This window comes from Pogona vitticeps, chromosome 5 (assembly GCF_051106095.1).
Source record: "Pogona vitticeps strain Pit_001003342236 chromosome 5, PviZW2.1, whole genome shotgun sequence".
Taxonomy (NCBI): Eukaryota; Metazoa; Chordata; class Lepidosauria; order Squamata; family Agamidae; genus Pogona; species Pogona vitticeps.
Genome location: NC_135787.1, coordinates 29,877,890 through 29,896,344, shown reverse-complemented (window position 1 = coordinate 29,896,344; position 18,455 = coordinate 29,877,890). Strand labels below are relative to the sequence as shown.

Below are 18,455 nucleotides of genomic sequence, written 5' to 3'. Positions count from 1 at the left end.
TCACATGCCCGTGACTAATAGTGAATATGCTTCTGATCTGTTATACTTGGACTGGGAATTCTTAGAACTATTTCTTCCTTGAATAAAGCTGTGCAAATGGAAAGGCCTGACTGACTCAGCAACTGATGCCATTGTTGTGTGACTGTGGCCTGTTCAAAGATTGCATCATCTGCATTTTCCCCAAAAGAGTAATCAAAATAATTAGACATAATGAGTACAAATTATTGTAGTCTAAAGCCTAAAAATAGGAATATATGTGTATGTGAATGCATAATTTTTGTTAATTACTATCACCCAGTTAATGGCTTTAATTGTCCCGGAAGAGCAACAGAGCTGTCTAAACTCTCCATGTCTTTGCTCCAAACTTGAAGACTTTCTTAAACTCAAGGTGTCAGAAACAATTTAGGTGTGACACTACATATAATCATATTCCTAAAACTCTACTCATAAATGAGTATTTATCAGTATAAATGAGCTAAACTGTAAGTGGCATTGCAGCCTTGAGACATGATTGGCTAACTTTAAAATTTTTCATTCCTAGTGATTTTCATTAGAATCACTGGTTAATGTTATCTGGATTGCATCCTGAGACATCATAGTGCCATAGGAATGTCTTTAGCCACATTGATGGACAACAAATATGGTTGTTTCTATGAGAATGCATGATAGGATTCCCGTGGCTTATATGATCCTCATTGCCTTTCTTTGCCTATGAGAGGAGAAGCAAAAGGGGAGTCCATGAACTCTAGGTTCATCCCATGGTACAGTATATATCCATAATAACAAACCATGACCTTGTGTTGCATTGTTACAAGATTGTCTAGTTTGACCCTGGACTGTTTGTATCACATGACCCTGGTACCCCTGGACTATCTCCATTCCTCCTCTACTGTGTCTGCTAAGTCATGGCTTAGGCCAGTGGTTCCCAGCCTTGGATCTCCAGATGGACTAAAACTCCCAGAAGCCTTCACCACTAACTGTGCCATCCAGGATTTCTGGGAGTTGTAGCCCAAGAAGCTCTGGGGACTCACAGTCAAGAACTACTGGTCTAGGCAATCTAGGAAGAACAGTTTATGACAGCTGAGGAAAGATTAAAGCCACTCTACTAATAATCACTAGAGCTGGTGGACCACATACTGATTATCACCAAACCAAGGTATGATCAGTCACTTGTTGTTGGCCACTATTCTCTGTGTAATTTCCACTCATAGAGACTTTTGCCTCCTCTTATTTTACAGGACGGAAAGGTTGGTCCTAACAGGCACACAGGCTCTGTTTCCTGTTTTCTGTAGCAATCGGCTACTAGCTTCTGAGATGCTGAAAGGAGTTTTTTGTGGTCTGTTAGTCACTTCAAATCAAATACAAGCAATTCATTGAAAACACACTTGGAGTCTCAATAACTGAAAGTACTGTATTATGAACAAGCATGAGCCGCAGCCTGGATATTTTGTTTAAAAAAAAGTTCCCAAAATACTTCCAGTCAATGTCAACATATCTAAAGCTTCTGCTGAAATCCACAGGACACTGTTTAAGAGGTAAACATTACTTTCTCGGTTCATCTTCATACAGTTAATAACATACACTGTTCATTTTAAGTACTGCTGATAATTTTTGATAAGAATTTAACCAGCTTTTTGCTGTCTAAAAAAGTTAAACAAGATGTTTGAAAATTTACAAATGAGTGCACAGTGTTTAGCTTCCTATTGAAAAGAAGTAATAGAGTCATTTTCTGAGCTCCCAAATTGAGGAAGTTGCAAGGAAAACATGTGGCAATTACTCAGATCTCAGATCTTTCTGAAATGGGTTCCAAATCTGCAGACCACAGGACTGTTAAATATGAAATGTACGCATCTAGTAACCAAGTAGAATAGAGGGAAATCATGTTACCTAGTTTATGTTCTGTTATGCTAAGTTGCTTCCATCTTATAATGACTCGAATTAGTTTTACAAGGTATGTGAGGTGTACAAGGAACAGGTGTACAAGGAATCATTGCCACCCCTAGTGTGTTTCCATGGCCAATCTAGAATGTGAATCCAGGTACTCGTTTAAAATTCTTGGTATTTTATACATAGAGGTATTAAGAAAATATAGTCCATATTACCTGGTCTAATTCATTGTGTTTATGTCAAACGAACATGGTAGCTCTAGCCTAGCCATTATAACTAAGATGGATGACACAAGTACATGATCCATTCATTTGCCACAAATTCAGCAGATGGCTACTCATCTACATGGGCTTGGATTCTAATATAAGCCAATGGAGCAAAGTTGACAGGAGGAAAGCTTTCACCCTGTCCTTCTCCCTGCAGCTTTCTGCCCTCCCAGAAGACTCTCTGAATGGTTGTGAGGGATGTCCTGAACAAAGTGAAATGGAGCAAAAGGGGCTGCTGGGCAGGAAGGAGCAAATTAGTCCAACCAGGATGGGCCTCCATCACTTTTCAGAATTCTCCATTCTCTCAGCATCTCCTTGCACCTTACCTTAGATTGTTCAGGAAGGTACCACAATTGTCAGGTAGGTCCAGAGGTCACAGATAGCATCAGGAGGTAGGAGGGGATAGGAAAATTTCTCAGTGCAAAAAGACCCTTCCATCTTGGGATCCATGCCAAGGTTTTCTCGTGCTTTTACTTCCCCATCCAATAAAACCTAAGAGGTTTTCAAAATTCTTTTCAAAATTACTTCTATCATACTGCCATGCTCCATGTTTTTTATTTTCTTCTACTCTTTTTATTATATTATAATTTTATTCCCACTCACTTTATGATTTTTTTTATTTTCACCCCATGTATTAATGACGCTATTTGCTATTTTGTTACTCTGTTGTTGTTTTTTGTTATTTGTTGTAAACCACCCAGAGTGGCCTTGGCTGCCAGATGGGTGGTAAACAAACAAAAAAACAAATAAACAAATAAATAAACAAATACCTGTTAAAGCTCTTAAAATCTGGCAGTTCTGGCTTTGCTTCTGGCTTAAACAGTTTAGGGTATAGAGCCTCCAGCAGCTCAGGGTCATTGCTGATAGCTTCTATCCAAGGTGACTGATAGTACTTTGGCACAGATGTTGTGTTGAATTTCTCAGGAGGGATGGTCTTCAGTGGTCCAGAATATCCTTTGGGAACAAAAATTATACGTCATGTTTGTATTTTAGAGCAGTGGTCTCCAAGCTCTCTTAGAACAGTAAATATATACATTGTATTCGCGAAGGCTTTCACGGTCGGGATCTAATGGTGGTTGTGGGTTTTGCTGGCTCTTTGGCCGTGTTCTGAAGGTTGTTCTTCCTGACGTTTCACCAGTCTCTGTGGCCGGCATCTTCAGAGGACCTCTTGTGCTCTGAGAGCCTAAAAAACCCACAACAACCAATGTATGCATTCATTCTTGCAACATCTCCTAAGTGCCAAATATCATTCTGATCATGAGGGTAATTTGTTGCGTTATGAATGTGTTGTATTTTCCTTACCAAGAGCCTCGTGGCGCAGTGGTTAAACCGCTGTACTGCAGCTAAAACTGTGCTCACGACCTGGGGTTCAAATCCCAGGTAGCCGGCTCAAGGTTGACTCAGCCTTCTATCCTTCCGAGGTTGGTAAAATGAGTACCCAGCTCGCTGGGGGGGCAATGTGTAGCCTGTATAATTAAATTGTAAACCACCCAGAGAGTGCTTGAAGCGCTATGGGGCGGTATATAAGTAGCACGCTTTGCTTTTTTGCTTATCATAAGGCCAGAAAACATATTAGGACATACCCTCCATTTCTGATTTCTCCACCTTGTACAAAAAACCGAACAAACACATAAGACAAAACAGAGGGGGAAATACTTCACTTATCTTATATCCTTACTGATATAAGGATAACATAATATCTGAAAAATTGCTGTCAAAATGTATCTAAAAATGAGTTTAAATGCCCTTTTAATGTAATTTTTGAAAGTAACTAGAAAATGTTGATTCAAAACTTTTAAACAGTAGCAGTATGTTACATTACTTTACCCTAACTTTGTAACTAACCATTGCATTACTCGTTACCCAAGATGTCTACTTACAAGTGACTTTGTTACTGCTTGGGTAAATTTCCAAGCTATTGTACCAACTAAGGCATTATGAATAAATAGCCAATTAAGATCAACAACCATGACGAGCAAAAGTGCATAAAAAATCAGATAAGACAAACAAAACCAAAGTGAAATATTTTGACATAAAATGTTAACTTCTGCCACCAGCCCGGAATGAATCACCAGGCTTGTAAGAACACACAAAAATTCTGTAATATGAAATGCTAGTGCTATGCTTTTGAGGTAATCTTAGTGAAGACAGTGGGTTAACCTTGTCCTTAACTACACTGGTCTGTTGAATCTGTGACCATGCACAGAACAGATTGGTTCATTTTTGTGATATAATAAAAGTTACATTTCATGGAACTGTTTTTAAAGAAACTGATTGTAAAACTTGAGGGGTTTACAGAAATAATAAATTGGCAAAAAAATTGATGAATCAGATTAGCTTGGAAGGAACTTGAAAAAATAACATGTAAGAAACGAGCAGCCTGCCTGAAATAAGAGGAAGGAACAAGGAGAAAGAGATTTTTGAAAGAAAATGTGGATTCTTTGGAGAGATGAAAACAGAGACTGAGGTTTGATTTGAGCTCTTTTGGACTATAACTGACCAGACTGACTGAGGGATTCTGGAAAGTTGGGTTTAAAAAAAAAAACACTTTTGTCTGGGGAGCCAGAATCAGACTACAACGAAAACACATCAGCGAAAACACATCAGCAGAGACTCCCATTTCACCATATCACTATGCTCCAAAATAGCATTGAGTAAATCCATATAGTATCCAGACTATGTATCTAAGAGAGGAGCAAAACATTATTTTAACATGCACTCATATTTTCAAAATGTTTATGCAGATAGGTAGCTACAACCTATTTAAATTACACACATGATGAGCAGTTAATGGAAATTTTGAGATAACATATTTAAGGACACTGTTCAGCTTATAGGGACGTGAGAATTGTATTGGAGTTGGTCCCACGATCTATGAAATGTGTACATCATTACAGAACAACCCTAAGTTGGTTTACTCTGAGGAAAATCCCATTCTGTTGGATGGGATTTTACTCTTAGGAAAGCATGCAGAGGCTTCCAGTTTTTATTCTATCTGTTCAAAAATATTGTTTGGACTCCATTATGCGGTGGTCACAGAGTCTTTGTTCACTGTATAAATTATTTCCCACAGATTCGTCAGCTCTTGTTTTTTAAATGGGGGTGAGGGGGGAGGTTCTTTGGAGATCAGTGACTCTGGATAAAGGAAACAAGTGTCCTTGCAGCAAAGAAGTTTACACTACAGCAGAAGATGGTTTTGGTGCCAAAGAACAAAATGGTCCTCTCAGTTACCCTTGTATAAAAGTTTTTGTTCAAACTTTATTTTACTTGACTCAGACTTGCAGATGAGTGCTAAATATGGTATCAATGGTTCTGTCTGTTATCTCCTGAAAGCAGTCCAACAGACTGGCACAGCCTGTTACACATGACATTGGGCTGTATAATGTCCCTTGACCTAGAAAAATCATTTGTTATGGTTTCATGAAACAAAGCAATTTAAAGTTTGCTAGAGCTAGGTCAAAGCAAGTTGTGTCAACATATAATCTTTTCCAAATATGAATGCCCCAGATTTTTATTTTCAAGCTCCAGAAACCCGAGCAAGCAGCTTACTTAGTCCTCAGAGATTCTGGTTGTTTGGGAATCCAAAGATGGAACCTAAGTGCTAAATCTTAAAGAGCTATGTCAAATATACTTGAAAATCTAATTGAACGACAGCATTTCAAGACAAACGATATTTTCTATCTGTTTGTTTTTTTGTTACATTTACAACCTGGCTTTCCTCCAGTGAGCTCAGGGCTCTGTAAATGGTCTTCCTCTACCCTCCCCAACTTCTATTCCTCACAGTCCTGAGGCACATCAGAGAGCATTCCTAGCCACGGTCACCCAGTGAGTTTGTCAGTTTAGGGAGGACTTGGATTTGAACTTCTCAAGTTCAAATCCAACACTACACCAAGCTGGGTCTTCAAAGTTATTCTTCAACTTATTTTGCCATAATAAATACATGGTAAGAGTTTTGAGCCCTTCCTCAAGGCCATACATCCCTTGCAGAGCTCATTCCTTTCACAGCATGCACAACCTTTTGTCCTCAGAAAAGTAATACTCTGTCTCCAGCCAGTGCAACCACTGCTTTTCTAAGGGCAGCTCATTTGCACTACTGGGAGATTAAAACACATTATGTAAATACTCATATTCTGTGAGTATGCTTGAGTTCTTTCTTTAAGAATAAAACATCTGTTTTGCTTATTTTGTGTCTTTTCCTTTAGACAGTGAATCAAGAGAGTGGGGGAATGGCCCAGTGGTGGGATTCAAATAAATTAACAACAGGTTCTGTGTCCTAATGATGAATGAATAAATAAATAAATAAATGAATAAATGAATAAATGAATAAATGCCCAGGACATTTTTTTAAAAAAAGGTACCACATAAGCAACAGTCTTATGTGGTACCTTTAACTTGAAAAAAATCATATTAAAATTAGGACGGTTGGGTGTTTGACTGAAGCGGTCTCACCCCAAAACTTTTTCCCTCTGTGTCCTGCATTCATGCCTTGTCAATCACCCCCTCGCTGCCTCGAGGCCATGGGCTTTCCTCCAGTGTCATCAAGGGCTCATCCTCCCCCCCTTTCCCCCATTGACGCCTCTGCTCTTTCCAGGGCTTTATCTCTCTCACCCACACCCCACCTCAGACGGCTCAGTGTGGCACAGGAAGGGAGGCAGCTAATTGCACCCCCTCCCCCCGCTCGTCGCTGGTCACCTGGCCCCTCCTCCTTCATTCATCTCAGGCCAGCAAACGGTTCTAAGAACCAATAGTACATTTAGGAATCGGTTCTATAGAATAGGTGCGAACCTGCTGAATCCCACCTCTGGAATGGCCTGTGCAAATTTGTAAGTTCAAAAACCATGTCTTGTTTTGGAAGGTTTGAGAGCTCTAATGACCTACTCTAATGTAATATTAAGAGGCTCTACCGTGAATGAGGAAATGGAATCATGGGTTCAGCAACTGGATCTACCCTACATACCTGGTGAGCTTACATAAGTAACAGCTTTTTTTACTAAGAACACGATTGTGGTATGAATTACTTCAATAACATAAGTGAAGCACTTTGAATGTCTAAAGTGCTGTATAAATTTCTGTGTCTTCTTTTTAAGATACGTATGTATTAGACTGATACCCTGTGCCATATTGAACTCCCTTCCAAGCTTCTAACCAGCTCAAGTCCATGTAAGTTCAGTTTCAGCATTGGTTGCTTACAGATGAATTCCCTGACACATTTTAAAAACAGATTGGAAGGTCATATTTTCAGGTTGCTAGAAGTGTCCAGTACAATTCTGGTGCAGTACGAGAATCGTACAAGAATCATAATATACATTCAGCCCTGGCTGCGTGTTCCCACAGGTTGTTGACTGTGATGACATTACTTGTTTTTACATGCTCCTGTAACAAACCTATGAAGCTGCTTTATAATTATTCAGCCCATCCATCCATCCATCCGACTGCACTGCTTGCTCTGACCAACATCAGCTATGATGTTATCCCTTATTCTTGCCAAAGAACTTTCTGAGGATCTTTCCCATCACCTGGCATCAGATCTTCCCAAGTGGAGATGAGAAGAATTGTGTGCAGGGTATGTCTTCTAACCCTGGGCTACAGTCTCCCCCTATGGTGGTGTGTTAGTATGCTTCTCCAATTGGTAGTTGAAATGATGGTACAGTATTGTTTTCTACAGGAAGGCAGGCAGGAAGATGTTCACATAGAACACTATACTCAACTACTGCAGGAAGACATTGGGCATTGCATTGCTGATGTTTCATCAAAGTTAAAGCAACCACAGCATTATGGGAAAAATCTAGAAATGTTATCACTCTTGTAACTATGGTAAACATTGTATAAAAGGACTGCATTTTCCTTTTTTTTTTCTTTTTTGACATAAGCCATATCGCAAATGTAATAAGTACTGCAACTTCTCTTTTTTTATTTTTCTACCTTAGTGTCCAAGTAGATAATTTGACCAGACCTGGGAAGAAATGTCTAAACCACCTTGGGTCTTTTTGGGGAGAAAGGCGGCATAGAAATATTTTAAATAAAGAAATAAATAATGAGTAATATTGGTTCTTAGGGTGCTTGAATAATTTTGCCAGTTCTTCTTAATAAAACAAGAAGGGATCTGGTTGAGAATCTATTGCGTATGGCTTACCTGGGGCAATGGTTTCAGGGTTCGGTGGGTTCCGTGGATCGGGTGTATTAGGAGGTGTTGTTGGTGCATACTGCTGGCCGGCTTCCATGCCCCCAGTGTCTAGTGGAACACACTGTATGACTTCGCTGCGCTGTATTGGAATGGGAAGAAACAGCACAGCTATCAGGTACACAATAAAGAAGTGCCAAAAGACAACAGAACAGTGTCTCTGAGCTGCATGGGTTTCCTAACTGGGAAGCTGAAGTAACAGCTGTTCTGTTAAATCTTAGTTGTTTTCTGCTTTTTATCTTTTCCATTTGGCACCTCATGCTCACACGTCCCAAAGCGCCCTGATGGTGCCAGTTGGTGAAGTATGACTCTTGCTTTAGAAACATGGAACGAAGATGCCACAGAGATTAACCGGCTTTCTAAAGCTGGAATAGAAAATATCTGGCAAGCTAGGAATGATAGACCTCTTGTACTTTTGCAGATGAGTTATCTGAACGAGAATATCCTTTTTCCTGTGGCCAAGGTTGTTAGATGCCCTTATTTTAGAGTACTGTACTCACTGTCCTCAAAAAGACAAAGGATGCCCATTCTGCATTGGAAAAGCACTTGTGAAAAAATAATTCTGCTGCCCATCTCAGTGTTTTCCCCACCTGGATTAATTCACTGCTTCTAATATTTCAAGAAATAAAAGGTAGCTTTTTGATTTACTTGTTGCTTCTTAAACTACCTTCACCCCAATGAACCTTGGTATTAATGAGAGAATGGCAAAAAATGTGAAAAAAATATATTTGAAAGGCCTCTAAAAATACTCTTAAATGTAATGGTTTAAGAAAATAGAGGTGTGGTGTAGTGGATTAAGTGTCAGACAAGGCTCAGGAGTTCCAATATCTGCTGGTCCATGGAGATTCATTGATGGTGGTGGAGGAGGAACTGGTAAAACCACTCCTGAAATATCTCACTTACCTCGAGAGCCCTTATTAGGGTCACTATAAGTTGGTTCTGACTTTGTGGCACATAATAAAAAGAAGAAACTACAAAATTTAGTCCTTACATGGACATACCAATATAACATAATTCTTGCATGTTTCACTACCCCACATTGTTAAAAAAAATACACAACGTTTCACAGGTAAGGAGCCTCATGGTGCTGTGGTTAAACTGCTCTACTGCAGCCAAAACTGTGCTCACGGCCCAGGGTTCAAATCCCAGGTAGCCGGCTCAAGGTTGACTCAACCTTCTATCCTTCCAAGGTCAGTAAAATAAGTACCCAGCTCACTGGGGAGGTAATGTGTAGCCTGCATAATTAACTTGTAAACCACGTAGAGAGTGCTTGAAGCACTACGGGGCGGTACAAAAGCAGCACACTTTGCTTTGTTTTGCTTTTATTTGTAACTTATTATTTCAAAACTTTTTCTTTAAAGGAACCACAGAGCACTCCAATGTCCATGAGTTTGAAGTTGTCTGTGAAAGAGCTCAGAAGTTGGACTGCTATAGCTATTTTAAAAACCCCAGCTGATGCAAGCCAGTGTTACTGGTGTAACAGAGTAACGGCCGTGGGAGATCAGGATTGTAGATCTGTGTAGGAAGGGAAGGCATTCAAGTATTTTAGCATAGTATAGCCAAATCCAGGCGTTTAAACAGCAGGGGTATTCGGTGGTGTAGTATCAAACTTGGAAGTGAAGGTATTCATTGCAACCATCCCCATAGACACTTTGTTCCATAAGGGAGAGTCCAAAATACAGGCCAGTGGATTAGTGCATGGGAATAATAATGCAGCAGGGTTTTTAAAAAAATGTAATGGCTCTAAATTGCCCAATCAAGATCAAACCATCCTGAAATATATTTTGTTACAATAGGATTTTTTCGCAAGGATATAATGTTCCCAGGAAAATCCACTTCTAGCTATATTGAGAGGTCTCCAGCTAAGCTCCAAGGTAAGAAGAAGAAAAAAGCCTGGAGAGGGCCCCTGGTGATGATGTCACAGTCCCTGCTGCTCAAAAAATCCCAGGGTTCTGTCCCTGCAAGCTTTAACTCCATTATGAAGCTGTCTATACCCTATGAACAATGAAGGGAGTGCATTAGCGCTGTTCCTTCTCTTGCCTTCTTTGCAAGAGAAATCAGCTACTTTACTGTAACCACTGAGTCTGTAACACAGAACACAGGACCATTTGGGGGTCTGGCTCTTGTATAGCGTCTCTGGAATTGGAATCATTAGCTTAAGGAGAGGAAACGCATGACCCTCTAAATGTAATTGGACTGAAATTCCCATCAGCTGTAGCTAGGCTTCCTCTTCAGAGAATTGGCTTTGCATGAAGAAATGAATGATGGAGGAGCAGGGCTCACAAGCTCCCCTTGTCACTTGTGGAAGACCCAGGCTCTTACTGGTATTCTAGACAAGTTAAAGTGTCCTGATTGTAAGCTCACTTGTGCTAGATGAAAAGTGATACATCTCCCAATACCCTCCTTTCCTCATTACTGTAGACCTGACCCCTATCCTTCCCTGCTGCAATTCTTGCTTACAGTGGAAGAAAAAGATGCCTTGCAGGATACATTTATATGTCTCTTTTATCACACTTACAATGCTTGAGCAGACCTGTGCATGCAGATGCTGGCCTTGGGGATTCTTTACCTAAAGAGCTTAGAGCTCTTTCTCCTGCACTATCCCTAAATGGCCTTTCTGACCCAATGAACTTAAGCTTGCTATTTCCAGCCAATTATGACATTCCAGAGTAGCTACTCCTGTTTAATAGCCAAAGGCTCAGCACCAGACTGCTGCACTATGCTAGCATAAATTACCAATTATTTTCATACATTAGACACCTACTGAGTCATACTTATACAATGTACATAAAGAACTCCCCCAATATCATCTCAGATGTGCAATCACCACAGTACAGGCCGCTTCATGATGGCTAATAATAGGCTAGAGTTATCCACCCTTTCTACTGGGTCATTAGTTCCAAGATTCCATCCTAAGCCTTAATCATTGTTTCTTTAACATAGAATTAGAGCTGTCTATAACACCAGAACCTTATTTTAGCCAGGACACTGGAATGAAATAGGTTTAAAGTACAGGTTGCCTTTGAGTTTTCTTTGGACATAAGGAACAGCTGAAACCAGATCATGATAAAACTGCAATTCTTAATAGGAAAGCTTAACTGCAAAGTTTGGATGTTATTTATTACAACTAATGGGGATCCTTATAATTTATTTTTTTCTCCCAGTTATGAAAGTATGGTTCAATTCTCTTACAGTTGCCATGCAATGGTTGATTTTTAGTTACTGCAAAAGTTATGGGGTTGCCACCTCAGTAACATAGATAAGGTAGCATTCAGGGGCTGGTTTTCAAGATACCACATGCAGCTGCATTCAGATTTTTTCAAGTAACTAAATGTAAGGGGGGGGAAACTATTTTTGGAAAAATGACAAGATACTTTCCTGAAATGTTAACTGTGACATTAAGTAGTTACTTCCAAAACTTTGGTTCTTTAATGTTACTTTTAAAAACATAATTTTCCAAACAATACTCTCATTCTTAATGGTAGATTAAAGGTATCACCTGTTCTTGTATTTGTATTGTTTCAACAACCATGCAACCTTTTCCTGATTTCTACTCATAAGAGTTTCATAATATTCGAAGTATAGCATATCCTGTCTAGGGTAGGTTGTTAGGAGGTGGTTTTTGGAAGTAAAGTGGTGAAGAATGAGAGAAAAAAAACACATAGAAGTTATGCACAGAACATTAAGCTAGTTTTCTAAAAATAGCTTCCACTTAAAAAAAAAAAGGCAACAAAGCCAGCCCTTTGTCTTTGTGGAATGCAGTGATGTTTTTACTGGCATTTGCTTGAACTGATCTGAATAACCTGGTGCTTTGCCATTGGTGAGTGATGATCAGTGTAAACGGCACCACATCTATCCATTTCAACTAACCCTGAAAGATTCATCTTAGGATCTTCATAGGTATCAATTGTGGAGTGTAGAAGCTCAGGCAGTATGATTGTATATATGCACACAGACCAAAAGCAGCCATATACAGCATGATATCCAGTTTATTAAAGCCAGCCTGCCCACGATCCTATTTGGTAGGAAGCACCATTGAGATTAGAAGTATTTATTTCCAGTTTCATAGGTTCAACTCATTAAACACATTGATCTTTAATGAAATGGAATCATTAGCTCAGGGACAGGGAACATGTCACCCTCTAAATGTCATTGGAGTGAAACTCCCTTCAAGTGTAGCCAGAGGTCCGGCCCTATCATTGGACATGCTGAAGCAGTTGTCTCAGATGCTGGAGTGATGGGGATGGCTGCTGCCCAATGCAAGACAGCCCCTGCTGCTCCGCGGTTCTGTTTTTACAATGATACTTGACTGATGTCAAGGCATTGAAGAGAAAGTGGTCTAAAAAGTCACAGCCATTGGTGTATGTGTGAGTTCATCATTATCTTTGTTTCTAGGACTATTCACAACTAGGCATTGTTGTAAAAGCAGAATAGTGAAAGATTAGGGACCATCTTGGGGCAGTATGGTGGCAAGCATGGGGGAGTCCCTGCTGCTTCTGTTTCTGCAGACACTTGAAGGAGAGGTTGCAGTGATGGTGGGACCCTAATATGTGGGCATTGCTCCTTGCTACAGGCAATAGAGATGTTAAGCCAGAGCTCCCTAATTTTTTTACCTAAGGCAGAAATTTAAAACTGCACCCCTTATACTTTTGTAGCAGTTCTTATCATTCAACAGTATACAGGTAAATAACAAGAAACACAAATGATAATAACACAGTATTTATTTTAGTCACAACAACATTAATACAAGCCAGCTGCCACTGATGACTTGAACAGTTACAACCATTTCTACCTCAAATCTTTTCCAGTGCCACAAAGCCGCCACTGCTTTTTAACTTACCGCAAAAGTAGGGCAGCAGGCAATTTAGAATTATGACATTTACAGTGTTTGGTTCAATTTTAATTTATAAGCCTTATTTAGTCATTTCCTACCCAGATTGGTTCACCACACAAAGCAGCATGTCTGCAGGAAAGATACATCTGCTTGTGCATAGGCTCTACCTTGGAGAAAAACAATCAGAGACATCTCACCTGTGCACTTATCACTTTCCACATTTACCCAAACATTATGGAGAAGAGAGGGGCTAAATGTGATGCGCTTGTCCGAGTAAGGAATGACTAGATAGAACTTTAAAAACACACCCTTCTCTTATTGGTGTGGCATGCTTGGAATATTGGATGCATATTTTATTTTTTCTGCACTCTACAACTTTGTATGTCTCCGTTTTTCCTCATCCTTGGAAAGACATTTCCTACTTCAGATGGTCATAAATGGAGGAGTCTCCAGCATGCACGCAATTGTTAATCTTAACTAGGCTGTAAAACTCCTTTCTGAAGGAAGTTAGGCTGTTTTCATCTTTAACCACTTTCCTTGATTATGTTCATAGCACATTTGTCCTATTTTTAGGTGTACCCAATACTCTTCGGAACATCTGTCTTGTGGGTTTTTTTTCTCCAACAATATTTGGAGACACCTTGTTTTCTCTGACCTCTGTGCATTCGTTAATTCTTTCTCCAATATTTTTCTTAATATGACCTTTCATGTACACTTTGCTAACTATTTGACTGTATAGCACAAAGACTGTAAGGGGGAAGACCTGTCTCTTGTTATATATACAGTATATAATATTATATATATATATATATATATATATATATATACTGTATTCATATATATATGAATGATGTTTTGCTGGAAAGTAGTATGGGTCTCCCCCTAACATCTCATTATTCTTTTTGCTCAGCAAGTATTGCATTTCAGGCTGACCTGTTCCAATCTCTTCTCTTTCCTTTTGCTGACACATATATTTTTTTCCTTGCTTTGTTTAGAAACCAGCTAGTTTCCTTCCACCAATCGAAAGCTTTCATCAATAAGAACAGGAAGGGTATGATTTTCAGTTACTGTACTTTATGCCCTACACGAATCCTACTGCTGCTTCTTTCTGGAAGGTTCTTCCATGAAGAATCCATTCAGGCTGCTATAGCCTCTTTCTCCAAAGGCCAGAAGGGCACTGCTAGTATTATCTTGCTTTCTGTCTAATATTTAGGTTCAGTTGTTAAAATGGCAGACAGGCCTCCTTAACCATGTGAGATTCTTGTTCCTGGAGTATTGTCTGTTACACCAGATGTCTTAAATCTCTAACATGTTTCCTTTCAGTTTGGAGAACTCCCATTTTTCAAAGTCATTAACTTAACCAGAACTAAACTGAATTCAGTGTAATGGGCACAAATGAACCACCAAAAACAGGAACAGGGAGCATGTGGTTCTCCAGAGATTTTTTGATTAAAAAGTCCTGTCACATTTCCCCACTGGATATGCTGGCTTTGGCTGGTGGGAGAGCCAGTCCAAACAACATCTGGAAGGCCAGATGTTTCCCTCCCCTAATCCTGAACATGGCTGAGAAGCAACTAAGGATTTTTCTGTATCCGCACAACTGTTTTATTGTGTTGTAAATGTGCATCTGTTTCTCATTTGTGGCAAGCAGTTCTCAGATTTTCCCCTCAAAACTTTGCTTCTGCTTTTGTGGTACTGCATTTCAGATCATCCCAAGCAACACTGAGTGCTAGGAAATTTGTGATAGTTCCTAGTGAGGCCATGTTCATCATCTGCTTCTGGTCATAACACGGTATTGATATTCATTGAGGCACGGATATGCATACACAAAGGTAAAATTAAAGTGGGGGAGGTATGGGCACTAACAAATATTTTACATCATGAGTTCTTCAGAGGAAACACATGGATTTTGATCTACAGAAACTCACATGGAAACCCATTGGCAAAAGTGCCACAACAATCCTTTTATTTTTGCCAATATGCTGAGACAGAGTAACATGGTTACTCCTTTGGAAACATCAAGCACATGTGTATAAGAAGCGTTCTTGCACCTTAATTAAAAAAATGCTAGTGGCCCACTGTTAGGATATAAAGGTGAAAGGAAATGTTTGCCTAATACTCAGTTACATTCCTTGTTTTTTTTTTTAAGTAATAAATCAGAGGCATGTTGGGTTACTTACTTACTGGGAATGTAGCACACTTGTCTCTTGTCTCTTCCCTTCATCAGTCAGGATCAGAACAACAATCCTTCCCCTACCCCCCCCCCACCACCCTTCAACTAGAACAATTAGGAAAGATCTTTCCATTGGGGCCAAATTTACCATTTTCTTACTGAGATGAAGCTAATCTTTATTATATTCAGAAAACATCTGCAATCATTTGGCAGACAATTTTAAAATTAAAACGAAACAACATGACAAAATGCAGTCTGTTGAACTATAACACACTGACCATCCTTTAACATTAATGAAAAAGAAATCACCAATCAGATGAATAATAATTGCATGCTGTCAAGTCAATTCCAATTAATGGTGACCCTTTTTCAAGGTTTTCCAGCTAGAGATTACTCAGAAGTGGTTTCCCATTCCCTTTTTCTGGGGACATCCTGGGACTCTGGAACTTACCCAAGGCCACAGAGGCTGGCTCTTCTACCTGGAAGCACAATGGGGAATCAAACTCTCTACCTCTGGCTCCATAGCTAGAATTTTAATTCATTCAGCTGTCTAGTCAGCTAACAATCAAACGATGAAATAGATCATTTTCCAGCAGCTAAAACAAAATATATATTCATGATGGTGATACAAGTTCTATCGCCACTCTATCCTGTCTTTTTAAAATAAATGGGCTAAAATGGTAAGTCAGCATCTACCAAGCCAGATATCCTCGGGACATGCTGGACAACTCACAGCATTCTTAACCACCACCATTGTGCCTGAGATGCTGGAAGCTGTAATCGAACACATATGGAGGACAGCAGGTTGGGGAAGGCTGACCTTTAAGCCGTACCTTCCAAAGTTCTTTTTCAGAGCAAGTGCTGTTGTTAGACCAGGTCTGTATATTTGTTTGTCTGTTTGTTTAATTGGACTTCTACCCCGCCCATCTAGACCAAAGGTCTACTTGTTTAATTGGACTTCTACCCCGCCCATCTAGACCAAAGGTTTACTCTGGGCAGCATTACAAACTTAAAAGCAGTTAAAAAAACCCAGTGAATATATACTATAAACCCAAGATGGCAAAATGTGAATTTAAGATTCGGCAGGAGGGAAAGCCTGCCCAAATAGCCAGGTCTTGACTTTTCTTCTGAAGATACCCAGAGTGGGAGCCAGGCGGATCTCCATGGGCAGGTTGTTCCAGAGGCAAGGGGCCACTGCCAAAAAGGCCTGGTTCCTCGTTCTTTCCTTCCGGACCTCCCTCAGTGTTAGGCCCCTCAGCCGCCCAGCCTGGCTGGAACGAGTGACTCTGGCAGAACTGGGTGGGTTAAACTAAATAAATATTTAGTTTATATCAAACTAAAAGCAAACAATGATCATGTGTTGTGACCCAGTAGTCCTCTTTTTTTTTTTAGTGCCGGCCTTGAAACTGTGATTGATGGGGTAATGCCATCAATCATCTGGACAACTTACTATAAATGATTGGTCAGCTTTATTCGCCTTGGCTGGTCACAAAATGCCCCGAGCCAATCATATTTTATTATGCAGAAAAAAACAATTGTGAAAAATACTCACATTTCTTGGCTTGCTAGATAAAAAGTGAAGGTTTTCATATGTGTACTTGTCAGATCTCCTTTGGCGCATCTTGAACAGTCGTGCTCCTCTGTTACTAAGAAGTGACAATTCTTCCAGCATGATATCTCTGGGGATACTAACCTTTTTTCCAAGGTCAATACCAGGGGATTCTGCAAAATAACACAAGCCGATGCTTATTTAAAACATCTTTTAAGTTATTAGCATGATCCAGTCAAGATTAAACGCTAAGTCCCACTGATTTCAGTAAGAAAGTCAAGCGTATACTTACATCTTTTCCACACTAATATTTGACTTCCCTCATTTCTCAAGTACAGAATGCAATTGCACTATACTTGAGGAAAGAATCCTTTATATGCTATCACAGTTACATAAGCTGATTGGACTGGAGTCTGGACCATCTCATTTTATGAAAGGAAAGGATGTTTTCCCCATAGTTAAATACTTCTTATTTTATATTTCTGAAAGATCTTTGTAAAACACTTTAAACAAACATTAAAAAAAAACACTCTGGCCAGATACACCCAGGCAATGGGATATTCAAACAGAATTTTCTAAAAAGTAACTTCTGCTCTTAGCCTGTCACTTGTTTGAAAGTTCATGGTGACAAGCAAAAGCTCAGAAAATGTTTTCAAACAATCATTTTCAAAGTGCGAAAATCATGGGATATCTTATTTTGCATCAGTAAAGTTAATAAAAGGACATGGTGGCGCTGCGGGTTAAACCGTAAAGTCCCTGGGCTGCAAGGTTGTAAGATTAGCAGTTTGAATCCACATGACAGAATGAGCTCCCGTCGCTGTCCCAGCTCCTGCCAACCTAGCAGTTCGAAAGCATGTAAAAACGCAAGTAGATAAATAGGTACCACCACGGTGGTAAGGTAACAATGTTCCATGTCTAGTTGCACTGTCCATGTGACCACAGAAACTGTCTACAGACAAAACGCTGGCTCTACGGCTGGAAACGGGGGTGAGCACTGCCCCCTAGAGTTGGACACGACTGAACAGTTTGTCAAGGGAAACCTTTACCTTTAACTAAAGTTAATAAGATAAACTAATCGATGCATTAATACAAATTGTGGAGGTCTGAAACATTTAGGGGGTCACTTTTCTGGTTACTGAATCTAAAGCCTTGATCCAGCAAGATCTGAAGACATACAAAATTCCAGAAACAACCAAAACACGGCCATTAGTTATAGATTATTAATCCTTTGGATGAATAATTCCTCTAATGTTTTTTTTTAATGGCATAATTTTAAAATAAAACAACGGAAACAAGTAAAATCTTTTCACACCCTCATATAAATATTCTGAATTATGATCCATAAACTATATGAAGCCATTTTCTGTTTATCCACTTACAACAGCCCAGCCCTGAAATGTGTTCAGATTTTTTAAAAGTCCTTTGATTTAGTCTTGAATTTATTTGAATCCTAAGCATAATTAACAGAGATGGGAAGTCCCACTGAAGTCAGTGGGTTTCACTTCTGAGTAACCATGCATTGGATTACACTGAATGTTTGCTTTAATAAAAGGTCTATTTGAGTG

The 18,455-nt window shown here is 39.5% G+C and overlaps 1 protein-coding gene and 1 long non-coding RNA gene across 2 annotated transcripts in view; one reads left to right on the top strand and one right to left on the bottom strand.

Moving 5' to 3' along the window:
• Positions 1-18,455, bottom strand: part of MYOZ2 (myozenin 2) — a 38,847-nt gene that overhangs the window by 8,178 nt on the left and 12,214 nt on the right. Inside the window, exons 3-5 of the mRNA XM_020781445.3 lie at positions 16,894-17,063; positions 8,287-8,416; positions 2,924-3,107 (exon numbers count right to left, since the gene is read on the bottom strand). Coding sequence (XP_020637104.3) covers positions 2,924-3,107; positions 8,287-8,416; positions 16,894-17,063 — 484 coding nt within the window. The remainder of the gene's footprint in view (positions 1-2,923; positions 3,108-8,286; positions 8,417-16,893; positions 17,064-18,455) is intronic.
• Positions 6,963-8,181, top strand: LOC144583205 (uncharacterized). Its single transcript, XR_013536872.1, has 3 exons — positions 6,963-7,113; positions 7,241-7,313; positions 7,819-8,181. It is a non-coding gene; the product is annotated as an uncharacterized LOC144583205 (long non-coding RNA).